This window comes from Pygocentrus nattereri, chromosome 3 (genome assembly GCF_015220715.1).
Source record: "Pygocentrus nattereri isolate fPygNat1 chromosome 3, fPygNat1.pri, whole genome shotgun sequence".
Lineage (NCBI taxonomy): Eukaryota > Metazoa > Chordata > Actinopteri > Characiformes > Serrasalmidae > Pygocentrus > Pygocentrus nattereri.
Genome location: NC_051213.1, coordinates 7,577,261 through 7,605,105, shown reverse-complemented (window position 1 = coordinate 7,605,105; position 27,845 = coordinate 7,577,261). Strand labels below are relative to the sequence as shown.

General features: G+C 40.3%; 1 protein-coding gene across 3 annotated transcripts in view; it reads right to left on the bottom strand.

Moving 5' to 3' along the window:
• gpr158a (G protein-coupled receptor 158a) overlaps positions 1 to 27,845 on the bottom strand; it is a 155,524-nt gene that overhangs the window by 78,886 nt on the left and 48,793 nt on the right. For all 3 annotated transcript variants that reach the window (XM_037537011.1, XM_017705533.2, XM_017705541.2), the window contains 2 exons: positions 14,200 to 14,302; positions 7,814 to 8,037 (listed from right to left, as the gene is read on the bottom strand). In XM_037537011.1, the coding sequence (XP_037392908.1) occupies positions 7,814 to 8,037; positions 14,200 to 14,302 (327 nt within the window). The remainder of the gene's footprint in view (positions 1 to 7,813; positions 8,038 to 14,199; positions 14,303 to 27,845) is intronic.

The window sequence follows — 27,845 nt, the reverse complement described above, 5'->3', positions numbered from 1 at the left end:
GCGACGTTTATTTTGGGCAAATCAAGGGTCATAGTCCAAACGGTCCAGGGTCACAGAGCCAACACGGATTGATCGGGGGGGACAGACAAACCAGAATCCAACATACAAACAGTACAACCAGACCAATACACTGTAGACCAGCAAACACAGGGCTTAAATACACAGGGTAAACGAGGGACAGGCGGGAAACGGGTGGAGACAATCAGGGGTGGAGTCATGAAATGAGGGGGCTGGACCAAAACAAATGCACATGGGCTAAACCAAAACACGGACACATGGACAGGACTGGGAGGGGCCAATGGTGACAATTTTCTACACTGTAGACTTCATGTGGTAACAAGTGAATTACCTGGTTTTATTCAAACTAAATAAATACTTTGAATGAGCGATTCTTTAATTCAGTGTAATTTTTTTGAGCTGAATAAAACTAGTTCAATTGTTTGTTACTACATGAAGTAATTAGGTTGATCTGATGAGCCATTTTTTACAGTGTAAGTGAAAAATAAGTTACACATCCTCTACAGAGAAGATACTGCTGCACATTTTCATGCACAATTACTGTTAATTTGGGAATAACACATAAAATGTGGCTTATGCAAAAGTTTATTTTAAAACTTTTTTAAAAATTGAACTCAGTCAATTAAACTATACAAATATATGGAAATTGCATGCTAAAATTTGTAGAAAAATGCCATTTTTAAGTGGTTTGTTATTTTGGAGGTCATTTTTTAATCAAAATTTGATTAACTGTCTAAATAATCAATAGAATACTCGATTACTGATATAATATCGACAGTCCTAAACCATTCACAGCGTGGTTGGATTCGCTGCTGCCGTTATTCCATTAGAAATGAAGATTTTGTGTTTATTTCTTGGCTGAAAGTGACCAAATAAAAGGTCTTCCAAGATATGTTTCAGTTGTATTTGATGTATCAGTTTTCATTTATATTTCCTTCTTCTTTCGATAAGAATGGGCTTCCGGTTCATCTTCTGACCAGTTGACTCTGTAACGCTACGAGTGAAGGGGCTTTACTAGCAACATGATATACAGGGTCAGCACGACTGCCAGCGAGCACACGACTCATTTCACAACGTCATTAAAGGAAGATGAAGAGGATGATCTACATAGAAGGGAGGCTTGGGCATCTGCCTGCACATCGCTGCTTTCCCCCTGCACTGCTCCTAATGCACTCCTAATGCAGCTTGAACATTAGAGCTGAATCACTTCTACGCCCCGCGGGCTAATGCCTTCTCTGTGAATAGAGCGCTCTGTGCCTCTCTCTTTTATGTGAGAGCTCCTGAATAATATGATTGAGCAGAAGCAACTGCAGGGCATGCAACGGTGGATGTGAATAGATTTCCACGTCACATAGCCGTGTTCCAATATCCACGAGATAGAAAATGGCATCAAAAATAAACACCAAGCACTAGACTCCGGATTATGGCCGGGAACTCTGGCATGTTTCATGGAGAGAGAAAAGCTTTTCCTCGTACATTGCCAAGGCAGATTCTCTCCCCCTTCAGTTGAAGGTAAATGAGAGTATTTTTTCAGTGGTAACAGGTGTCCAAGAACCTGCCAGCTGCTCTCCAATCAAAGGGCTGACAGGAGCGCTGACAGCGAGGGCTGAAACGGAAACAGAATGCTCAATCCGAAACCTGTCCGTTTCGGTTAGGCTTCCCCCGACATCCCCGTAGATCTTCCGCAGATGCCACCTGAAACCAAAGCCCATGCTGAAGGAATTTGAATGCTGCTGGGACTAGCAAAACACACAGCACCCAAATATTCATAATTTGAAATGTCAGCTGAAGGATATTTGACTTTATGCACAGTCCCTATAAGCCACTATACAGGGTGATTCAAAAAGGCTCATCCGATTTCAAAGCACCATGTTTTTACAACCGTGAGGTGCCTAGGAACCAATCACAATCCAATTGAAAGACGGGGTCATAGAGTTCCTGACTGTCAGTGGAAGACGGTTCCCTTCAGTCTGAGAGGAGACGAGGCCCCTGAGCAGAAAGCGTTCTGCGTTCTCCACGTCAATAAGAGTGAATCCATCATAAATGTGCAGCGTGATTTTCCAGGACAGTGAAGCTCCAACAGCTCAGAGCATTCGCTGTTGGTTCCACAACACTGGACGATCTCCGAAATCCCACTGAAAGAGCCGTGAGTGCAGCGACGCCCGACACTCAATCCAGTATAGGATGAGTTTGAAGAAGTGCACCACTGACATGAAATGATGAGATACAAACATTCAGACACTTTTTAATTTAATATATTTCCAGTTGATTAAATCCACAAACATAATGATCTTTATTTGCCATAACTGCAGTAAAATCGGAAGATAAAATGAGTGCAAGCATATTTCACCGACAGTTTTGTGATTCAACAACCTAAAAAATAAAAGATTTATTTGCTGTGGAAAGCTATTAACAGTATCATCTACACCAATCAGGCGTGTCATTCTGACCACCTCCTTGTTTCTACGCTTATTGTCCATTTTATCAGCTCCACTTACTGCCCTGAGGAAAGTATTCTGAAATGCAGACTCTGTCAGAGGGGCCCTTATAGCCTTGGGGGTTGTCTGCCATGAGAAATGGGACAACAGTAAACAGTCATGCAGGGGGCAGTAGTGGGCTGGAGGTTAGGGAACCGGCCCTGTGACCAGAAGGTCGCCGGTTCGATCCCCAGAGGTGACAGCGCGTGACTGAGGTGTCCTTGAGCAAGACGCCTAACCCCCAACTGCTCCCTGGGTGCTGCGGATTGGGCTGCCCAACGCTCTGGGCAAGTGTGCTCACTAGAGTGTGTGTGGTGTTTAACTTCACGGATGGGTTAAATGCAGGTGAAATTTCCCTGTTGTGGGACTAATAAGGGTCTCTTAATCTTAAACCGCAATGTTACAAAAGTCTAACTACTTCTTACCACAGATATCTTAAAGCTGTAATTGTGCGAGGAGGCAGACGCACGTGCTGAGATTTATTAAGGGCAAATCCAGGGTCATCGTCGTAACAGTCCAGGTTCAAGTAGCCAATACGAAGAGATCAGGGGGCAAAACATCGGCAAGACAAGGGACAGGTGAGAACAATCAGGGGTGGAGTCACAAAACAAGGGGCAGGACTACAGATACCAAAACAAAGAAGTATGTGGACTACACCAAAACACAAACACGTACAGGACTGGGAGGGGCCAATCGTGACAGTAATTGCCAACAGTGGCCCTGCAACAAAGCCTGTTTTATCTAATTATATTCATTTGTGCTAAAAGGTACAAATAAATGCACTTGAAACGCAATAAAAAAAAAAAACAAAAACCAAAGTGTCTGAAGACTTTCTCCTCACTGTATGGTTCACTGGGCTACACCCATTTCCATGGTCACCCTACAGCCAATTCCATAATTACACTACTATTACTAGCGGAATTCAAAATCATGAGGCAGAAGTAAATGCAAAGTTGATAAGATGATGATCCATCTTACCAGTACCTGCTTAAAAAACATTACAGGTCCCTAGATATTCATTAAAGGAACAGATAAATAGTGAAATGCACTGACTTAGTTAGCTAATGTTAATATTAGCATTAGCTGTTTCCATATCGAATTAGATTTGTTTGGCTCCAGTGGAAAGCTAAAGATAGCTAACTAGCATCCTTGCTAAGAAGTACAGCTATACTCCAGGGCCTAAAGCACTGGTGGCCATAACTAATGTCTTTATTGGCCTCTTTTACTGTTACTGACACTGTTTTGCACCCGTGACTCAGTGGCAGCTACAGTAACTTAATTGAATGCTTATTATGCTATGAGTCTACAGAAGCACAGTAACTTAACAGTGAGTAAGCAAATTACTCAGCAAATTCCTTTCCTCAGTCCACTTTTTTGCACTCGGGCCCATAAGGTACTAGATACGTCATTCCGGCCACAGTGTTTGAGTGCTGAGTGGACGTTGCTCTTATGCACACTCAAGACACTCTGGGTTGAGATCAGCAGGTCTCACTGTCTCCCAAGACAAACCGTCCAGGCCATAATCTCAGGATTATGAAAAGAAGCCTTTAATGATTCCAGTGAATGTACGGACTCAAACTGTGCTTACAGCGTTCTATTGACCATCAGGAAGTCCAGACAGGTGTGGGTCAGTCTCTAAGGGTAAAGAATGAGTGGACTGAACTGAAACACTAAGTGTGCTAAGGAGTGAGATACATAAGCACAGTGTACACTCATGAGGCTATTAAGCTCAAACAAAAGCACATAATCAGCAAAAGGAAAGGCTACTCATCAAACATTAAACATGCTTGGGTTTTTATGGTCTATTACAGTAAGAGGTCGTTCTATATCTGTTGAATCATTACATGAGTCACTGACTAAGACTGAAAACTGTGGCATACTTCCTGCTGTGGCATATCCCATGTAGCACTGCTGTGTCTGATCCACTCAGACCAGCGCAACACACACTAATTGTAGAACTACAGAGTGCACCTAAGTGGAGCTGATAAAATGAATAATGATCATTGAAACAATGTCATAATGTTATGCCTGATCGATGTTTCCAAAACTATCATATGCGATAATTTGGGTGCCCCTGATAAAATTATTTCTTGTAGATGTTTTGTAGAGGATTCCTAACAATTGAGCAAGACCTGGTAGACACCATAACTGTATCCATCAGACAAACAGACCTTAAAGCTTTCCTCTTTGAGAGAGAGGAGAAAATCAAGCTGCTTCAGATCTGAAAACATCCACAGGTGTTTCTGTCCATCCTTCCACTGTGAGAAGACCACTCAGCGCTGTGGGTCTGAAAGGACGTGTAGCTGATCAAGAAGAACCTCACTGAGAAAAGGAGACGGACACATCAAACAATAGACTGACCACCCCAGAGTCCAGACCTCAACACCACTGAATGGGTTTGGATTATTTGGATTGTGAGATGCAGAAAATACAACCAACTTCTTAGGCTGAACTTTGGAGAAGTAAAAAATATCCCTATATATATAATTACTTCAGCAGTGGTTCAAAAGACCAGATAAGCCCAGAAGCCTTCTGGTGCATGGAAACGGAGATTTGAAGGGCTATCTTTTCTTTGGGGCTGACAAGTGGAGGAGCTTTATTGTGTATTTGTGTGTATATACGTGTGTGTGTGTGTGTGTGTGTGTGTGTGTGTGTGTGTGTGTGTGTGTGTGTGTGTGTGTGTGTTTATGCTTGAAAGGATCCAGCACTATTTATAAAGTAAAGCATGGAGGGATGTCATGGAAAGCACCTTTTCACTGTGGCTAAATAAGCTCGCTCAGCCGAGGAGGCCTGACTTGAACCCTTTCTCTTTCCCTTTTTCTCTTTCTCTCTCTCTCCTGTTCTAAGCCCCCTCACTCACTCTCTATCCTTCTCTACAGCAGCGGTTTGGACTGCAGTATGTTTATTTTCTTTGCTGCAGGTCCATGTGCACAGTTCTTATTTCTACATGAGTTAAAAATGTAGAAACTTGGAAACTCTAGTGTTAGAAAGGTAAAAGACAGCTATTGTCACCTCACAGTGTGTAATTTTAAATAGTACTAATAATAACTAATGATAATTGTCATTCAATTACAAACTACTATTAGAATGATTTCTTCTTTACCTTAGAACAAGGTGAAAGTTGCAATAAAAAAAATAAATTAAAAAAAAAATAAAATTTCTCTTTCAGTGTTACTGTATGACACTGTTACAGTATCTCACTTTCAGTGTTACTGTATGACAGTTACAGTATCTCACTTTCAGTGTTACTGTTTGACAGTTTTACAGTATCTCACTTTCAGTGTCACTGTATGAGTGTTACAGTATCTCACTTTCAGTGTTACTGTATGACAGTTACAGTATCTCACTTTCAGTGTTACTGTTTGACAGTTTTACAGTATCTCACTTTCAGTGTCACTGTATGAGTGTTACAGTATCTCACTTTCAGTGTTACTGTATAACAGTTACAGTATCTCACTTTCAGTGTTACTGTATGACAGTGTTACAGTATCTCACTTTCAGTGTCACTGTATGAGTGTTACAGTATCTCACTTTCAGTGCTACTGTATGACAGTTACAGTATCTCACTTTCAGTGTTACTGTATGACAGTGTTACAGTATCTCACTTTCAGTGTTACTGTACGACAGTGTTACAGTATCTCACTTTCAGTGTCACTATATGAGTGTTACAGTATCTCACTTTCAGTGTTACTGTATGACAGTGTTACAGTATCTCACTTTCAGTGTTACTGTATGAGTGTTACAGTATCTCACTTTCAGTGTTACTGTACGACAGTGTTACAGTATCTCACTTTCAGTGTCACTGTATGACAGTGTTACAGTATCTCACTTTCAGTGTTACTGTATGACAGTGTTTCAGTGTTACTGTATGACAGTGTTACAGTATCTCACTTTCAGTGTTACTGTACGACAGTGTTACAGTATCTCACTTTCAGTGTCACTGTATGACAGTGTTACAGTATCTCACTTTCAGTGTTACTGTACGACAGTGTTACAGTATCTCACTTTCAGTGTTACTGTATGACAGTGTTTCAGTGTTACTGTATGACAGTGTTACAGTATCTCACTTTCAGTGTTACTGTATGAGTGTTACAGTATCTCACTTTCAGTGTTGCTGTACGACAGTTACAGTATCTCACTTTCAGTGTTACTGTACGACAGTGTTACAGTACCTCATTTTTAGTTTCATTGTAGTACATAGATTGTTTTCTCTTTCTGGTTCAGTGATACTATATCTGAACTATAATGTTCAACATAAGTGCATTTCTTTGTTTTACTCCATCTTACTCTTTTTCTAGCACTGCAGCATAGTCCTGGAATTTTGTTATAGCTCATGTACCAGAATTAGGTGGGGGGCAAAAGACCACTGTTTTACGTTGTGAGAGAAGGAAAAATACTATTGGCCAAAGAACAGAACAAAATAATAGAATTAAGAATAATAAGAGTAAGAAGAATAAGAAAAAAGGTCTGGCACGTTTAAAAACATCACTGAATTGGATCACAAATTAACAGGTATAGACACTTTCTAAAAAATAAACAGCACCATATAAAAAAAATCCTGAAATCCTTAAGTAGCGACATAACACTCAGGAATCCAAACAATCTTTCCAAAAATCTGAGACTACAAAGCAAATCATTACACATTTGTCAAAACAACCAAAAATTGCAACCACAATGCGCCACAATAAATAAATATTTCTCTCATGATGCGATCTAGACAGTCAAACAGTGTCCAGTTACTTTTCCATTAGAGGAGTGTATAATTTGATACCTAGCTAGCTCATGAAGAATGGCTTACATTTACAGGCTAGTTAGCTCTGCATCAGTCATTACCTTCTTACCTTCGCACTGCTAACTTGCTCATTCATGAGCTCACCAACTGAAATACTCAACAATAAACACGTGAATTGTCAAAAAGCATAATTTCATTGAGTAGAGATATCCAAATGAACGGCATCAAGCTTTGAGGAAATTAGAGAGCCACAACTTTCACTACCGACTGTGGAGTTTCCTGCCTGCTTTCATGTTCCAAACACACAGCTACTGACAGTCTTTCCATGGGGACTCTGTGGGCAGACCCTGCTGTAACATGACTTTGCATTGGCTCAATAGGACTTGAGGTGCGCTCAAAAGACACTTCTCTGTAGAACATGGTAAGAAACATGGTATGTGGTCTCCCAATTAAAACAGCTACCTAGATCTTTTTTTTTCCGAGATGCAACAGAGATCAATCCCAACTTTTACTCCCAGAATGGGTTTGGGTTTCCACTCCTGACTATACTGCATCTGTACTCTGCGCTACTGCGGCTTTGGCTTACCTTGTTCCTGCGGAAGTGGTAAACTAGCACCATGCTGATGAAGTCCAGCAGCATGCAGATGCCCTGGAAGGACAGCACAGTGATGCTCAGATAGCTGTCGCCATGAGCAACACAGGGTGTGTCATCTTTGCAGAAAGCACAGCCCTCCTGGCAAGCCAGACAGTGGCTGGGGGCATCCGCATCATACGGAAGACCCTCAGGGTCCTGCAAGTTCCCAGCCTTCCCTGTGTGAAGAGCAAAAAAGAGAAAAATCTTAGATTGTTCCAAATGATTCACTAAACAGAAGCAATGTTGTTTAATGACTCACATGTCTGACTCAGTTTTGCAGACATTTCGACATTTACATATTGAATCCTTTGGTTCTTAACAGTCCTGCCAAACAGCAATGGGGTCAAACTTGGTTTGCGTTAATTATGCACCATTACAAAACAGTAGGGTAGGACCTACTTGGCGGATATTAAGGTTCCATGGGTCTATTGGCAAATCCCAGCAATAAAGCACTAATAATGTCTGCAAATGTTGTATGAAAAAACACATTTAAAATGTGATGCTGTCTTGCACAAGCAAACATACTGTTGGGAGCTATTAACTCTTTGTGAATGCAGGGCCTTCCATGACACATGCATGGATCAAGACAGCAGCTGTCTGGGTTTTGAGTTTAGGTAAGCAGGCTAGTCTCACAGTACAGCGTCATACAATCCGTTTTATTTTTTACATTTACATGTATTCATTTGGCAAATGCTATTATCTAGTGTGACTTGAAAAATGAGCAAACAGTGACTTCAGGAACTTGTGGAATTAAAATAATACCACCATCATAAATTTATCTTGAACAAACAAATGAATACATAAATAAACAAATGTGCAGACCCTGAGGATAAACTAAGTGTAGCCATTTCTATACATACACTATTAATCAAAAGTTTGGACTAACTGAATATGCATCTTTCATAATGGTAAAGACGCCTTGATTTAATTACTTATGCTTAAATGCTAATGGAATTTGTTTCCAAGACATATAAAAACAGTGGCTGTGTTTACATGCAAAGATTTTTGCCAGTCTGATTGAATACAATTAGATTACAGATGAAGACTGAAGTGTTTATATTCTCACTCTACTCAACGACCTGTTGGATAGTCTCTGTTTACACACTGACGACAAGTAATCAGATCCAAAATGACGGGCATGCGTGGAGAACCACTTACAGTAAACGATGCCGTGACAGCGAACATCACAAGCCCAGTCAGAGTGAGATGAGCAGCAGTGAGCAGTGCTTGTGTTTTTAATTACTTCAAAATGATGTCAGACTCAGGAAAACATCCTTCACATGTCCTTGTTAAAGAAGTCAGAGAGGAAGACGTCGTGTTCAGAGACACATAAGCTGGACGTCTGTCCCACCGCCGTCTTTTAAAGCTCAGAGCATGAACTTCATCTCCTCCACCATGTTGAATGATATCAACTTTGGCCAGAGCCGGTTTATGATTTCTGACTTTTGCTATGCACGAACACACATACATAGTACGTAAACATCCGATTGGGAATGTAATCGGATACATGACTATTATTCTTCCATTTAATGGATTATTTAGATTACCCGCCTCGCTCAATCGGATAGAAATTGTATTCTGAATGGCTTCAATCAGGCTAGACTAATCCGAGGTTGAGGTGTGTACATGGACGTAGTCTATTCTGATTGAGTTATTAGTCCGATTATTAAAGGATTATTAGGCTGCATGTAAACGTGGCTAGTGATTGATGCCTATGAGAGAAATTCTTTCAGAGGCAACTGTTAAACTGTTATCATTCATTCGTGGCCATGACTTAGTAAGCTGTGGGAACGAGACAGTTATGTTGTTATAGTTACTTTGTGGCCATTACTTAGTAAGGCATTGGAACAAGGTAGTTCAATTAATATAGTTCATTCATGGCCAAGACTCAGTAAGGTATGTGAATGAGATAGTTGTTATAGTTCATTTGTGGCCCTAACTTAGTAAGGCATGTGGAACAACAAAGATGTTATAGTTAATATGTGGCCATAACTTAGAAGGATACAAAAACAAGATAGTCAAATTGTTATAGTTAATTCATGGCCACAACATAGTAAGGCGTGAGAATGATACAGTCAAGATGTTATAGTTAGTAAGATGTGAGAGCAAGATGGTTTAATTATAGTCCATTTGTGGTTATAATACAGTAAGGTGTGGGAACAAGATAGTCCAATTGTTATAGTTAATTTGTGGCTAGGACTACATTAGACGTGGGAACAAGATAGTGGTTACAGTTCATTTGTGGCCATAACTTAGTAGGGCAGGCGAAGAAGACAGTTAAGTTAATATAGTTCATTTGTGGCTATAACATAGTAAAGTGTGGGAACAACATAACTGAGGTATTACAGTTCATTCATGGCCACAACTTAGTATGGCATGGAAATGAGTTGTTATCATTAATGTATGGCCATAATTAATCATTATTAATAATTAAGATAGTCTAGTGCCATACTAAATCATACATTAGGATTCTGTTGCCATGCTTTACTAAGAAGTGGCCACACATTATTTTTATTAAGAAGATAGTCTCCATGCATGTTATTTCATGGTTTTGATTTCTCCACTGTTATTCTAACTTGTGGAAAATAGAAAAAGTAAGGAAAATTTTGTAATGTAAGTAAACGCCACCAACAAATACAGACATTAAATGCTGAGAAATTATGAAAGAAAAAACAATAATTAAGATGTGAAGAGTGCTAAACGATGTTACTCTAGGTACATATACAATATCAGCCACTTCGATAGTATTGGTCAGTAAAGCACAGGTTATTTTTGTATCGGTCAGGCCCTAATGAGAGATTGAATATACTCCCAGTTCTCTGGACGTGTCCTGTGCTGTCTGACTGGCTAGCTGGCCGGCCGCTCTGTTTGATGTGCCGGCCTTGGCGAGGGGGTGTGGACGTACCATCTGCGCTCACACTTTGATGCAGCAGTGTCTTGAGCATCACGCCCACAGTCTACATGTCCTCACCTCACCACTATCTACATTCACACTTTCCATTTCCAGGTCATCCAACTGGTCTGATTGAGGGGATAAAAGCAATGTTTCCAAAAATGTGTGGATGATACCCGTGAAAGCATTTTTTTAATGCATCGGTTTTCCTACACTGGCCGCAATGCTGAGGTTTACAGTTATCTTTTAGGTCAAGTACAGATGAAATCCATCTATTTCAAGTAGAGAATCCACTTCAATGCAATGCAATGCAGTTAGAGTCCATCATTTTCAAATGCAGATACATTACATGTCCAAAAGTATTCATACTCTAAGGTGCACCCACTACTGATACAGGCTTTTAATTATAAGTTATAAGTAATTATAAGCCTAACCTCTATAGAAAAGCATTGACCAATATTACGGGATGCTCTGGGGCAGCCAAGCATGAGCCTCAGGTCACCATGCCCAATGACAAGTGTCTACTAGCATCAACTCGCATTGAACTGTGGAGCAGCGGAACTGTGTTCTCTGGAGTGAGGGAGCTTCATCCAGTACCTTTGTGCTGAGTTGTAGTGATCCAGAACTGACCATCCAACATCAGTACCTGACTTTACTAATCCTCTTGTGGCTGAATGCAGTCAAATCCTCACAGCGATGTTCCAACATTTAGTGTAAAGCCTTCCTAGAAGAGTATTATTCCAAAATGCAGGCATCTAGGAGTCTTAACAGCTCAGCTATGAAGCAGTAAATAACACAAAGCAGAGTGGGGCCATCAAATGCTGATGTTTGTAGCATTTAAAAATCGTTTGCTCTCTGTTACATAACTCACTGCAGAGTCACAAGCTGCCTCTGGACATGACATTAGCTGAAGAAGCATGCGTTGGGAGCTTCGTGAAGTGGGTTTCCCAGCATCAGAAGTGCAGCACCCCAATGTATTTCAGTTGGGATGTTGTTGTCTGCATATGCATCTACCACTCTGTCCTAGTGCAACGCCAAGTGTTGGACGGAGCAATGTAAAACACACTGCCACTAGACTCTGGATTGATGAATCATGCTTATATATCTGGCAGTATGGTTACTGAATCTGGATTTAGTGGATCCCTGAAGAATGCAACAAACCAGAATGTTTAGTGGCAACAGTAAGTTTGGTAGAGGAGGGATAATGGGTCTGGGGCTGTTCTTCAGGGTTGGGCCCTTACTTACAGTGAAGTGTAATAAAACTTTACAAGACATTTTAGACACTTGTATGCTTCCAATTTTGTGGCAGCAGTTTGGGAGACTCTTTCATGTTCCAGCATAACTGAGCTCCTGGACACAACATGAGCCCCATAAAGACATGGTTTGATGACGTGGGTGTGGAGGAACTCCAGTGACATGCACAGAGCCCTGACCTCAACCCCACTGAACACCACTGGGATGAACGGGAATGTTGATTGTGATCCAGCCCCCCGTGTCCAACATCAGTGTCTGACCTCACAAATGCTCTTTAGACTGAATGGGCACAAGTTTCCACATACACACTCCAAAATCTTATGGAAAGCTTCCCATAAGAGTGAAGGCTGTTATAGCTGCAAAGGGTGGGGGGAATTCCATGTCATAAATATAACAAGCACATGCAGTTGTGTTGGTCAGATGTCAACATACTTCTGACCATATAGAGTATACTTTATTTCTAGTAGTGTTGGACCATTTTTATTGGTCCACTCATCATGAACTATTCACAGAAAGTAAAAGGAATCTGCTTTTATGAAATGTGTTTTTAATTAAGAACTCATAAAAAGAATAAGATTTTGATGACGCTGCTTATATATACATACAGTACTGTGCGAAAGTCTTAGGCACCCAAGACACATTTTCAACATTTATTTCTTTGTGTAGTTTGTGTTTATTTGCTAAGAAAAGTGTTAATATTTGAATAAACTATATATATATATATATATATATATATTAGTGTGTATAGATGTTGGTGTGTTTGCTTAACCATTTCCAAGCCTCTCCTCGACGAAGCCCAGTATTATATGTAGTTAAAAAGCTGCTCCTGGTTTGACGAAGGACTGAAGGACTGGTGCTTCAGTAAATTGAGCTCATGATGTAATTGATGATATTAACGAGTCTCTGTGGCGGCTGTGAAGGTGTCAAGGAAAAATATGGACCCAAGAAATTCTTGTTACTTTTTATTGTTTTTATGTTTATTTGAATTATGAATATGACTTTATTCTAATGTATATTGTGATAAACCCACTGATTAGGTAAATTGTTTGCTTAGATGCCTAAAACTTTCACAAAGTACTGTATATATATATATATATAGCTCAATTGGGCTTAGATCTGGAAACATACTTGGCCAGTCCATCACCTTTACCTTCAGCAAGGCAGTTGTCATCTTGGAGATGTGTTTGGTGTCATTATTGTGTTGAAAAACTGCCTCAGAATGTCACATCTGACCACAGGACATGGTTCCAGTAATCCATGTTCTTGGACCGCTCGTCTTCAGCAAACTGCTTCCAGGCTGTCTTGTTCATCAGCTTCAGAAGAGGCTTCCTTCTGGGATGACGGCCACGCAGACTGAGTTGATGCATTGTGCGGCGTATGGTCTGATCACTGACAGGCTGACCTCCCACTTCTTCAACCTCTGCAGCAATGCTGACAGCACTCATGTGTCTATTTTTTGAAGCCAACCTCTGGATATGATGCTGAACACGTGGACTCAACGTCTTTGGTCGACCCTGCCGGGGCCTGTTCCACGTGGAACCCGTCCTGGTAAACTGCTGTATGACCTTGTATGGCCAGCTAGCTCAGTTTCAGGGTGTTAGCAATCCTCTTATAGCCTAGGCGTCTTTGTGCAGAGCAACAATTCTATTTCTCACATCCTCAGAGAGTTCTTTGATATGAGGTGCCATGTTGAATATCCAGTGGTCAGTATGAGCGAACTGTACCCAAAACACCAAATTTAACAGCCCCATTCACACCTGCAACCTTGTAACTCAAACTAATCACATGACATCAGAGAGGGACGACGACACAATTGGGCACAATGTGGACACATTCACTGTGAGGTGTTCTCACTTGTGTTGCCAGCTATTTAGACATTAATGGCTGTGTGAGTTATTTTCAGAGGACAGTAAATCTGCACTGCTATACAAGCGGCACACTGACCACTTTAAATTATATCCAAGTTTCATTTCTATAGTGTCATCCCATGAAAAGATAGAATAAAATATTTGCAGAAATGTGAGGGGTGCACTCACTTTTGTGAGATACTGTATATACAGGCTAAAGTACAAGATGTACAGTTTCTCTTTGTGCAGGAGTCAACATAAATCACATATATTTATGGGCGGACACTAAACAGTAAGAGCTAGTTCAAACCCAGCAACCATTAACCATTCATCGCAGGACTTACTCTTGAAGCCATTGATGGCTACTCTGTTCGGGTGGTAGAAGCCACTCTTGCACTGGCATTTGTATTTGCCCAGCACGAAGCCATGACCTGGGATGGGCAGGCACTGGGAGAGAAAGAGAAGAAAAGCATAAGGATAGAGCAGAACCAGGCATGTGAACTGATCACAGCAAAGAAAGCAGCATCGTAGAAGAAGATGTGTGATCTCAACCCCCACCAGCCGTGTCCTCTGGGACAGTGCTAGCACCAAGCCTGAAAGAATGCAGGGTGGATATAGGCAGAGAAAGCTCAGATGGTGGAGAACTTCTCATCAATTAAAAGATCAAACAGTTTTGCATACAGCTCAAATCTCCACAGCCCGTTTGAAACCACTGAGAAGCATGCAGAACCATGGTGTAAAGCCCCTGGTGAACTAAAGACAAGCTACAGCTGTAGCATTTATAATATAAATAACTCCAATGCTTTCTTACGTTCCGTATTCAACCATTTTTGGTCCACCAGATCTGTACTGTTATACTCTGTATTATCCTTTATGGCTAAGTCCTGCTATTTATTTAGATTATTTGTTTACTGTTTGCATTTTATACTTTTTTTTCATTGTGTACAGCCGTGTGAAAAGGCTTAGGTGCCCCAAATGACATGTTGAGTGGACTTTTTAAGTGAAAATAGGTTCAGACATGCTCTACAGAGAACTGTGTGGAGGAAGTTGTAGCACATTTTGTTTTATAGTATACTAAACTAGAAACTGTGCACTAAATATTTGTAGAAAATGCCATATTGAGGTTTGTGTCTTCCAGAACTTTTTTTCACAGTCAACAAAAGTAATTTGACCGCCGGGTGTTCAAACTGTTGCATACAGCTGTACGCACCAAGAGCACGGAGACAGTTTCTTTGTAGAGTCATGCATTTGGATATTAATGTCACCTGTTCACCAATCGGCACAAGCTTGCCTGTCAGCGTTCTCCCATTAAGCAAAGACTTACAGGGTCAGCCAAAGCAAAAACACCTGCTAAAGCAACATTTGACTTATCAATATTTTACCATGGCTGTCATGAATTACAATTATCTTGATAAATTGTACAGATCGTCCAATTTTGACCCTAAAAAACATACAGAGAACAGAAACAAAAACCTCTTCAGTCATGTTTCCGTTTGAGAAATAGTAATATTAATAACAAGAGCAATAATATTATGTTTTACAGGGAGATTAAAATAAACAAAGGGGACAATTTAGTACACCAGAAAAAAAAAGATGTAACTATTAAATATTTGGAGAGATTTTCTATGAAATGCTCCATTATAAACTTACAGAGTCAGAATTGTTCACAGTGGTGGTGATGGGAACCAGACGTCTGTAGAGTTGAATGGCCCTAAAAGCTCCCTCACAGTTGCTACAAGAAGTGGTTTTGAATATGTTACCTGATATATGAGGCATTGTTGAGTCAGTTTTGGCCTAAAGCATATTTTATAAAACATTCATAGTGGAGGGGTGCATGCAGACAAAACAGTGCACAAAGAACTTTTTTTTTAACATACTGTAAAAAAGAAATTCAGGTTAAAAAATTCAGGTTTGCCTTAAAATTCATCATTAGAATGTAAAGCACAGATTATAATTGCATTAACTTAATATTAAATGAATTCAGTGAATACAAAAGATGAAGACATCCAGGTTGCATATTTTTTAAACATTAAAACATAGAAACATTTTTTACCATCATCAGCATTACATACAGTACTGTGCGAAAGTTTTAGGCTTCTAAGCAAATTTTTTAAACAATTGACCTCAGCAGTGAGTTTATCACAATATCCATTAGAATAAAGTCGTATTTATACTAAAATAAAATTTTAATTTTAAAATAAAATTTTATATTAAATAAACATTAAAAACAATAAAAAGTAACAAGAATTTCTTGGGTCCATATTTTTCCTTGACACCTTCACAGCCGCCACAGAGACTCGTTAATATCATCAATGACATCATGAGCTCAATTTACTGAGCACTGATTGGTCAAACCAGGAGCTGCTTTTTAAGTACATATAATACTGGGCTTCCTCGAGGAGAGGCTTGGAATATATATATATATATACACATCATTATTAATTCATATTTTATACATTTTGTTTATTCAAATATTAACACTTTTCTTAGCAAATAAACACAGACTACACAAATAAATAGATTTTAAAAATGTGTCTTAAGTGCCTAAGACTTTTGCACAGTACTGTATAAAAACTCAGAAGTCATGTAGGTCACTGGTGGTTTTGGATGGTAAATACAGGAGTCTGTAAGTTTCTCTATAGTGAACCATTTCACATTAGACCACTCTGAATGACTACATCTTTGTGATTTAATTATGCATTAAAAAGTGGAATAATTCAATTTTAAGGACAGAAATGGTCAGCTGGCCTCAGTAGCCCCACACCCCAGCAGGCCCTGAAGATGCAGTGAAAGGCCAGAGATGTTTGAGAAGGCCTTAATGAAGAACCAAACTCTAGGATGCTTATAGAGAACCAACCTTTTAAAAGCGGAAGAGGGGCCTATTTTCAGCTCTATTCACAGCCCTCCAGCTTCTCTTGGGCTGATGGCTGGGCGTTCATGTGGAGCACCAGACAGCCGCAGGAGGATAGCCGTGCTTGTGGGGTTCTGGAGATAATAGTCTACTTACTATTCACACAGAAGACGGAGTTATGAGATGGAAACTATCATCCCACTCAATGGGGCTCTTCTCAAGACTGAATTTAATAATGATTAAAAACTCTTTCAGTATATTCGTATTATATTAGGAGTGCAGATTGCAGTATAAATCACTTAAAACTCTATTGGACTTGCAGTGCAGCTACTGCAGTGAGACAGATGATCTTGTTCAGAGGGGGTTAATCATTTGGGCATTTTTAGCAGCAGAAAGGAAGTAAAACACAAAATGATACACATTGTTTGAAAAATGAAGAGTCCTAAAGAATTTGAACTTTTAAAAAGTCATAAACATCTGAATTATTAGACATGATATTTATGTACAGTAAGTACCTAATTAAAGGGGAGTTTGGGGAATTGTCAGAAGAATATGAGCTCTTTCTCTTTCTCGCTCTGCTGGGAGTGAACAGGGAAAATAAACAAAGACACTAATCTTGGCCACTTTTACATAAGGACACTTTCACAGCACAAACTATGCGCTGCATTTTTACCTGACAGTGTAAACTTTAAACTGCATTATATTTTACAGTGTAAACTCTTTGCTGTATTCTTCTCGACAGTTTAAGCTTTGTACTATATTCCACTTTACATTACGGGGTAAATGCACTACTCTATTCTACGTCGTAGTGCAAGCATTTTACTGTACCAAAGTCAGTACTGTATTTCATTTCTTAGCATAAACCGTGTACTTTTACTTTACTGTGTAAACGTTGCACTTTATTGTATATTTTGTAATATATTCCATTTTACAGCATAAATGTTATACTGTATGGAATTCTGTAAACTCTGTGCAATGTTCTACTTTTTAGTGTAAAATTTGCACTGCATTCTACCTTACAGTGTAAAAGTTGTTGCATGTTCTACTTTACACTGTAAATACTTTATTACATTTCACATCACAGTGTAAAGAATTTACTCAAAATGTGTACTGTATTTTACTTCACAGTATAAAGTAAACTTTATACTCTCTCATTCTTTACACCTTAAATGTCTACTTTACAGTGTAAACTCTGTGTTGCATTCTACTTTACAGAGTAAACTTTATACTCTAATTCTTTACAACTTAAATGCCTACTTTACAGTGTAAACTCTGTGTTGCATTCTACTTTACAGTGCAAACTTTTTATTTCACACGGTTTTACAGTGTACAATGTGTGCCACATTCTAATTTACAGCGTAAATGTTGTACTGTATTGAATTCTATTGTACAGGTTTAAGTCTTTATTGTATTCTACATTGTAGTGTAAAAAATCATAATGTATACTTCTTTACAACTTAAACATTGTTAAACAAGTACTAGATTCCTCTTTACAGCATATATGTTGTACTGCATGGAATTTTATTTACAGTGTAAACTTTATTGTGTTCTCCTTTGCAGAGTAAACTCTGCATTGTATTCTACTTTAGAGTGCAAACTTTGTATTGCATTATACTTTACAGCTTAAACTTTGTATTGTATTCTACTTTAAAGTTCAACTCTGTGTCACATTCTCCATTAAAAAAGTAAAGTTTGTACTGTATTCTACTTTGCAGTGTAAACTCTGTGCTGCATTCTACTTTACAGCGTAAACTTTGCATTACATTTTACTTTACAGTGTAAACTTTGTCCAACATTCTACTTAAGAGGATAAAATCCCTTTGGGGTGAGTTGGAATAATGTTTGTGAGTTGTAACTGACCAACATCAGTACCTGACCTCACTAATGCTCTTGTGGCTGAATGCAATCAAATCCTCAGAGCCTTCTCAGTAGAGTAGAGGCTGTTACGTCAGCAAAGGTGGAACAAAGCTCCCATTAATACCTTTGATGTCAGAAGAAGCACACAATGAGCAGGTGTCTACAAACCTTTGGACACATAGTGTGTATTGTGTAGATGCAGTGCAAAGTAAAACCCGGCGAGCACTCATTCTCATGAGAAGGCTGATGTGATTTGGTCATTGGTCTTTGCAAACACTGTGGCAACAAAATAAATCCAAATGTGTAGGTTTTAATACAACAGAGAACAAATTGTGTTTTTTCTGCAACATCATGAAAAAGACGTTTTAGACTAATAAATGTTCTTTGTTTATTAGATGTTGCGGTCAGGCTTTCCTCAGTTTGTCCTCAAATACAGTTGCAAAGCCTTTGGAGCCTAAATGTTTGGATATACAGTATGGATGAAGATTTGGAGATGGATGCAACTGATTGAAACTGATGGAAAAAGCGCTACAGTTTGCCAAAGCTGATCCTCTGATGGTAGTCCTGCATCTTAATTGAATGAGAAGAGAGTGAAGACAGCGCAGATGTTTCCAACTGCCTCCAATTCCCAGCTAATAAACTCTCTTACATCTGAAGGGATGCAGGATGGAGGCAGGGGCTCTAAGTCTTGCCACTTTTAATCTTTTCGGGTTCACCAGAAAGAGAGAAAAGGAGAGCGCGAGAAAGAAAGATGTGTTTTGATTGAAGGAAAATAAGACAAATGGGATAAACAATAAACCTGGCCGAGAAAACGTCTACAGCTTCTCTTCACTGCGGCAGCTGCATGTTCAGAGGTGGATAGCTAGTGCAGCCTCAAAAATAAAGCTTCCCACATGGTTTCTGGTTCCCATGAGGTTCTAGGAAAATCCTTTAATTAATTAACCCTTTAATTTAATTAATAAGGAACTTTTACATTGGCTGAGTTTACATGCAAAGATTTTTGCCAGTTCGACTGAATACATTCTGGCTTTAGATGAAGACTGAGGTGTTTATATGACCACTCCACTCAACAGTCTGATGAAAAGCTCTGTTAACATGCTCACTACAAGTAATTCAATACAGAAATTACGTTACCATGACAACGAACATCATGTGAGTCCAGTCAGAGTGAGATGAGCAGCAGTGAGCAGTGCTTGTGTTTTTAATTGCTTTAAAATGACGTCAGACTCAGGAAAACATCTTTCACATGTCCTTACTAAAGAAGGCAGAAGAGGAAGACGTCGTGTCTTAAAGATCACAGCATAAACTTCGTCTCCTCTGCAGACCAGTTTCTGCTCCCGCCATGTTGAACGTTCTAAACGTTCACTGTAACGCGACGCACATGCAGAACATACTTAAACTTTCCAACAGGGATTGTAATCGGATACAGACATTTACACAGATATTATTATTCAATTTAATGGATTATTTACAGGATTACCCACCTCATTCAATCAGATACAAATTGTATTCAGAATGGCCTCAAACAAACTAGTCTATTCTGATTGGGGTGTGTACATGGACATATTCTATTCCGATTGAGCTATTAGTCAGATTATTAACGGATTATCAGGCTGCGTTTAAACTTGGCCACTGTGTGGGGACTAGTGGGTCATCACACAACCCACTATCATTAATGTCAAATTTTATACTGGCCACATGTGTTGAAAGAGAATTCAAAGAGAACTCGGTCAAAACTTGGAGTAAGACGTTTCCTCTGAGGATGTGAGTGAATTACCTACGAATGCTTTCAGTAAATTCTTTTAATTTTAATGAAAAACTTTTACAATACAATACAATAAACAATACTTTAACTTATGTATGTGATTTGTGAACTTAAGTATGGGCTACTCTACCCACCTCTGGGGTCAGCTATTTGCTCTAGATCAGAGAGTCCAGCCCCAGGGCCAAATGCAGCTGCGGATAGATATTAACTGGCTCTTGGTTTATGTTTAAGAATAAATGGCCCACCATACCTGATGGTAGCAACAGTACTGTAAAATTACAGTGTAATGAACAGCTGGTAACAAATTTAGCTACAGTTTAAGAGCTTTTCTTCTCTCCACTTCTTTATATGCTTTGTCGACACTTAATTTACTTTCAAGTTACATTCAACTAAATATCTACTAAATTGACCATAATTTAGCATAACACTAAACCTGCTCTAATCCTAAACATGACCTTAACCTCAACCCAAAACCCTATCCTCACCCCGGTCCTTATCCCTACCCCTGGTCCATATCCTAACCCCAACCCCTCCACTGTTTAGAGTTTCAACAGACAGTTTGAATATCTGTAGATAATCTAAAGGGGATTATATTAGACTATCCAAATAGAGTGAGACCCAATTTAAAAATTTGTTATATGCGCTTACCGATCCCAATTGCTCTGGGCAATGAAAGCAACCTCATGCATCTTTTATACAGTGATAGGAAACATGGTAGTTCTGATTCTGCGTGCTGACATATTAAAAACATAATATTTTGAATAGTTTGTGAATAATATTTCAGCCCTCAGGTATTTTGACATGTACGTTCTGGCAGGGTGGCCAAAAAACTTTGATGAAAGATTAAAGAAAATCAAACAAAAACTAAGGCAAAAAAGAAAGAAAGAACAGTGCTAGCAGTCGGCAGTGCTAACAATCATGAGCAGCAATAGTGACTTACTGCTCAAAGTGGAATCGACTTAATTGGACTAACTATAAATCGTAGAGAGACGTGTAGCCACCTGCTCCCCTCCGCGTCTCTGTTTGTGTTGGAGGCACAGCTGTGGCAGCTGCCTGTCAGTGTGTGCGTTTGTGTGTGTTGAATTAATTGGGCCGATAACCCGACTGTGAGTCTGAAAGAAAGGGTTTTAACCGAGGGTGTCATGCTGTCACCCCAGCAGGGTCTTCCACAGCCCTGTCACTCCAGCCTCAGCACTCTGAACCCACAACAACAGCTTCTAAACCTCTCTCTAAAGAAGCCTTCATCTACAGCTGTCCTTCCACCATCACTCTCAACAACTGCCTACTAGCTATCCATAACCATCACTCAGGTCATTCACAAGAATTTTACCGGCTAATGGAAACATATACAGCACAGCAGGCCCAGGCATGTGCACAGATAGACCCCATGGGGGGTTTGAGCGCCTGCCCTTTTGCCCTCAGACTGTCCTACTTTTTTAGCTTCATAAGTATCAGCCATGTTAGGGTCTGCGAACTTCAGCGTTAGCACTGAGTGTTGCAAGGGTGGCCCATGAATTATCCTCCTAATGCTCAACAGGTGCGGTTGATTTACCAGGGTTGGGGTCACTGCTCCTGAAATCTGCTCTCTTCCGTCATGACATAATAGTTGATTTATTTAGTTGATATAATATATATGTTATATATATAGTTGATATATAATAGTTGATATAAAAATTCATTTTTAACCGCTGTTTCTGGAAAATGGCAGAGACCTACTGACAACATCTCGGAAAGCTTGAGACTGGGAAGCAGTGAGCGCGAGTTATAGACGTAATGAAGTACAGCGTCTGCGTAGATCACATGGTATTTTCTTTTAAACACAAAACACCAACAAATTTTATTGAAACAAATGTATGAAAATTCCTAAACAGATTATGTAAATTACACAATTGAACTTTAGAATTTCAGCTATTTGTTAACTCCTTTTCTAGTACATGAAGCCAATTCATCACAAGGCCATCTTGTTTACCACCTCAGGCAGCGTATCACGGTTTTAAAACCACTGCCACAGAAAAACAGCTTTTGGTTGGCACCTTTATTTTTAATAGTGTACATTTAGATTCCACATCTTCAAGTCTCCACCTGTTTCAGTGATGTATGAGTGACAAAAGATTTATGTAAATTGCAAGTTTGAGGGGTTAATGACTGTAATTGTGACTATCATCCAAAGAAAAACACGAGTCCCCGAAACAGGACCTTTACAGGAAATGGCAAAAACATTCTTAACTTTTAATGTAAGTGAATGTAAAGTTGTTTTATTTTAAGTGATTTGTACTTACAGTACGTTTCTATTGGTCCAATATTTTAGGAATTTTAGGAAACTTATGATGTTGACAGCGACTACGTGAGCAGTGTGAGTGCGGGAAGTGCTGTAGACTCCATGAGCAATCTGTCCAATCATGAGACCAAACCTCACCCACACAGGCCAGACCCCATTTTCATTTGGCTGTATATTTTATTCTTAAAAAATTTACTTTAATGCAGCTGTTTTGTCATCATTAATACTTTTAATAAATATAACAGGCTTTGAGTCGATTGACGGTGGCGTGGTGGGTAGCACCATCACTTAACAGCAAGCAGGCTCTGGGTTCGATTCCCCGGCCGGGTTACCAGGGTCCTCCCTGTGTCCTACAGTTTGCATGTTCTCCCTGTGTCTGTGTTGTCTTCCTCTCACAGTCCAAAGACATGCAGTCAGGCCAATTGGACATGCTAAATTGCCTCTAGGTGTGAGTGAATGTGTCTGTCTGCCCTGCAATGGACTGGCAACCTGTCCAGTGTATCCTGCCTTCTCCCTGATGACAGCTGGGATAAGCTTTAGCATCCTGCCCCCACCTCCCCGCGATCCTGAGGGAGAAGAGGCTTAGAAGGTGTGTGTGCTGTTTAAAGGCAGTGATAATGATGTGTGCTGTGATTGGCCATTTCTTTTAAGTTTAGTTTGGACTGGACTGTTGGATTTCCTTATGTATTTTCCCATTTGTACGGATTTGTGCGTATAACTCAGAAGTAAAGTAATGAATAGTGAGAGTATTCCTTCCAGGATGCAATGAGTAAAGTCATCCAATTGCAGTTTGAAAGACGTAATTAGTCATTTTTGTATTCCTTGTTTTGAATAACTACCCCAACTACCCCTACCTAAAACTGCAACGTGACTATGTTACCATTGGCCATAATCGTGGCATAATTATAAGGATGATAATGCCATTTTGTGCTTATACCACAGATGTCAGCCACACACTGCCCCACACTGTATGTGGTCTATACTGACATTAGAATATAATGCACCTTACATACTGCAACTGAAACAGAATCGTCTGTATGTGGCTTTGATCAAATGCTTCTATATTGATCTTATGCTATAAATAAGCCCGTTATTAACATTTCCTGACCTCATATTTCTTCATCATGTCTAATATACTTTACACTTCCTGTCGTGAGCGGCGGATGCCTGCTATAGAGGACACGCCGGCACAGGCAGCGAGCTTACCTCTGGGAGAAGAAAACAATAAGGCTGTGATGTGGATCTATTTTCAAAGTGTTATATGAAACAACGGGGGGTGGGCTTTTGAACGTGGCTAAATATAGCACACTGTGCCGCCACCGCTGCTGCTTTCTGGACCCTCTCTAGCAGCCTCGTTATTAGAGCTGGAGATTTATCTAGCTGACAGGCCTTTGGTCAGTCTGGTTCGGAGGGTCAGCGCATTGCAGAGGGTCAAACACTGGACACACTCAGGGAGGACATGCTCAGAGAACTGACCACAGACATCACAGTAATGTGCTGGAGCAAACGTGGAGGCCTTAATTCTGTACCTCAGATAGATAGATAGATAGATAGATAGATAGATAGATAGATAGATAGATAGATAGATAGATAGATAGATAGATAGATAGTGAGTGAGGGAGAGAGATGAAGAGAAGGAGAGCAAGACGAGAGACTGTGAGTAAGAGAGACAGAAGGAAAGAGAGAAATTAAGGAGAGTGAGAGGGAGACAGAGAGAGAAAACAAAAGAGAATGAGATAGAGAAGAGAGACTGAGTAAGAGAAACAGAAGGAAAGAGAGAGAGAAATTAAGGAGAGGGAGAGAGAAAAAAGAGAATGAGATAGAGAAGAGAGACTAAGTAAGAGAAGGAGAGACATTGTGAGAAAGAAGAGTGAGTGAGTGAGTGAGTGAGTGAGTGAGTGAGTGAGTGAGTAAAAGCAACATAGAGAAGGAGACAGGAACAGAGGATGTGTGAGTGAGGGAGAGAGAGAAAGAGAGCAAGAAAAGAGACTGAGAGTAAGAGGAGAACATTGTAAGTGAGACATGGAGACGGAAGGAGACAGACAGAGAACTTAAGGAGAGAGTGAGAGGGAGAGAGAGAGAAAACAAAAAGGAATGATATAAAGAGGAAAAACTGAGGGTAAGAGAAGGAGAGAGACAGAGAGAGAGAGACTGTGAAAAAGATGGAGACACAAGCAGAGAGAGGGAGTGCAAAAAAGAAAAAGCGAAGAGAGGAAAGAGAAAAGGACAGACTACAAGATGACGATGGAGACAGAGAAAGAGAGGGAGAGAGAGACCGAGAGGCTATAAGAGAAGAAAAGCAGTAGACAGAATGAGACAGTAGACAGAATGAGTGAAGAGAGAGTGAGAAGGAGAGATTAAGAGAGCAGAGATGGAGGGAGAAGGATAAAGAAAGAACAGAGCAGAGATGGAGTGAGATAAAGAGTGAACAGGTGTCACAAATACATCAGAAAGGCCATCAGGGGACAGTCGTGGGCTGGAGGTTAGGGAACCGGAAGGTCGCCGGTTCGATCCCCAGAGCTGACAGCGCGTTATTGAAGTGACCCTGAGCAAGACACCTAACCCCCAACTGCTCCCTGGACGCTGTGGATAGGGCTACCCGCTGCCCCCTAGTGTCTGTCTTCAATAGTGTGTATGTGGTGTTTCACTGCATGAATGGGTTAAATGCGGAGGTGAAATTTCCCCATTGTGGCACTCGTAGGGGTCTTAATCAGAAAGTAGTAACACAATTTAACGTAGAAGTTTTGGAAACAAAAATAAACAAGATTGACTACTTTTGTCCGATGTTCCGTAAAGCTTGCCCGACCTAGCAACAGTTGCTATGAAAGGATGCATTTGTGGACAAGCACATCCATCAACATCATTCGCTTTCGCTGCAGATTACAGGTAAAGCTCTTCTCCGGAGGCACCGCCTCTGGAATAGTCCTCAGATCACATTAAAACTCCATGTAAATGCAGTCCTGCGTGTGACTCTGATTAAACCCATTCTTGCTCTAGCTTATTTGATTTCCTCTACAGCAGTGCGTTCGCAGGTTGACCCGAGCTGAGTCTGAATGCGGCAGGACGCCTCGGGGCACGTGTGTTTAAGTCTTCAAAGTATTTCCCATGTAAAATCATCGGCGGACTGTAATCCATACAGCCAATTAAAGGAAAGAGCGATTTAAAGCGGCAGGCCTCACAGATGGAGCTGCAGGCTACACTTTAACAAAGACAGCTCCTCTGATCTGCTGACAAACGCTATTAGCTGCAGTGGCCCGCTCACTCTAATTGCTGCATCTGGTCATAGCTGTGATGACCGTGGACAGTTTGGATTTTAAGAGGTGAGAATTTCAGGCGCTACAGACGGGACTAGATTTCGAGCACCTGCATTTAATGGTGACCATAAGCTCTTTTTCTCCACATGTCAAAAGTTTGGAGACAAGATATAAAAAAAAATTATACAAATGACTTTTTTTATTTTGTTTGCAATAACTTAAATCGACACTTCAGTTCAAATAAAACTACATACAGGCCTACTCACCTCCTGCAGACGCTGCAGGAGTCTCTTGACCAGCGGTCAGCAAGAAGGGGCTCTTTTACTGCTCTGTTTTGGCTCCACAGCAGGATTAGGTTTGTAGGTAAAAATAAAATAATCCTCCTTTTACGGTAAAATAAAGCTCTGCTGATCATTCAACACAGTTTAAACAGTAAATAGTCTTAAACGCTGGAGTTAATGTAGAACTGCTAATTCACCATTTAACCCTGAAGGCTGGCACGCAGACTGCTGGTCACCATAGCAACACAGACAACAATCTCACATAGCTAGTAGCGACGAAAAGGCAAAGAGAGAGATTTAAGATGAACGTTGATCATTTGGAGACGAAGGGACTTCATGCCATTTATAATCACGCCAGTGGGTTTCCTGATATGTTTAGCCACGAGTCGCGAGGCTGAAGTCAGCTTCTCGTTACAGCAAAACATTTTTCAGGTAAAGTGATGTGAAGGTTAAAAAAAAGCTTTCAAAGCAGAAATCTGATTACTGGCCGATTCATGTAGACCTGGAGTTTCACATTATCTGATTACTCAAGAGCATGTAAACGCGTTGATCAGATTGCTGACAAAATCTGATTTCCTGCAGTTATCGGATTATTAAGTGCATGTAAACACACTCACAGATTTATTACGGGAAAAAATCTGTCATGCCAACTCACGACAGCGTATTACATTTGCCATCACATGTTTATAGCTTTGTTATGTCAGTGTTATGTAGCAGTGCTCAGGTAAAGATTTGACAACATTTATATTGTGTTGTTTCTTAATTAACTGAAAAGTAACTGTGAAAATAAGTCAAAGTGTCCCCAAACTTCAGACAGGGAGCACAGATCACTCAAAAATGAATACACTATCAGTTACACTCTACTAATCCACTGGTGTTCTTACCAAAATTGGGCACACAGCCTTTATAAATGAATCTGAAAATCATTCATATGAAATCTGTACAATTATCTCAGCGTCTCCCTCTCAAATTGGAGCAAAGCTGTAGATGAAGTATGGACAGTGGAGCAGATGGGAAACGGCCATGTAGCCCATCAGAAACCACAGAAGACTGCTTTTCTCAGTGAGTCAGTCGACTGTGTCACAGAAAAAGAAGGGATGAGTTCACTGTGTGTCAGAAGTGTGCGGGTCACTTGGGGACCAGGGTCCTGCGTGAAGTGCTGCTTGGACAGCGAGCGATCTCTGACCAACAGCAGAGGATCAAACCAACAACAGCTCTCAGTCCCTCTCGGAGGACGCCTCCTCTCTCTGCTCCCTTTCCCCTGCAGAATCACTTGAGTCCATGGACTGTCTAGAGGACTGCAACTCCCATGAGTCAGTGAGAAATCACACGTCTGTCCACCTCCCGCCATCTAACAATGAACATTCATCCTAGTTGTCACACCTGTTTGTCAATTCATTTCCTTAGTTAGCATTTAAGGCTTTAGTTTAGCTCATGGTGAGGTATTGCCAATTCCTTCCACTGTGAACTGAGCCGCCTTTTCTGTGCATGACCTGTTTTTGATGTGTTTGTCCTGCCCTTTCATGTTTGCCCTTTTTTTGTTGGATTGCTGTGGACTACGTGCTCTCTTGGCTTTCGAGGGTGGACTGGTTTTTGGCTGATCTCTGGATGTCCCTCTTGTTTTGGTTATCCTGCTCTCTGGTACTGAGCCTAGCCTGTTAGGTCTTTGCAACAACCCCAAACTATCAAGAACATTTAAGAATT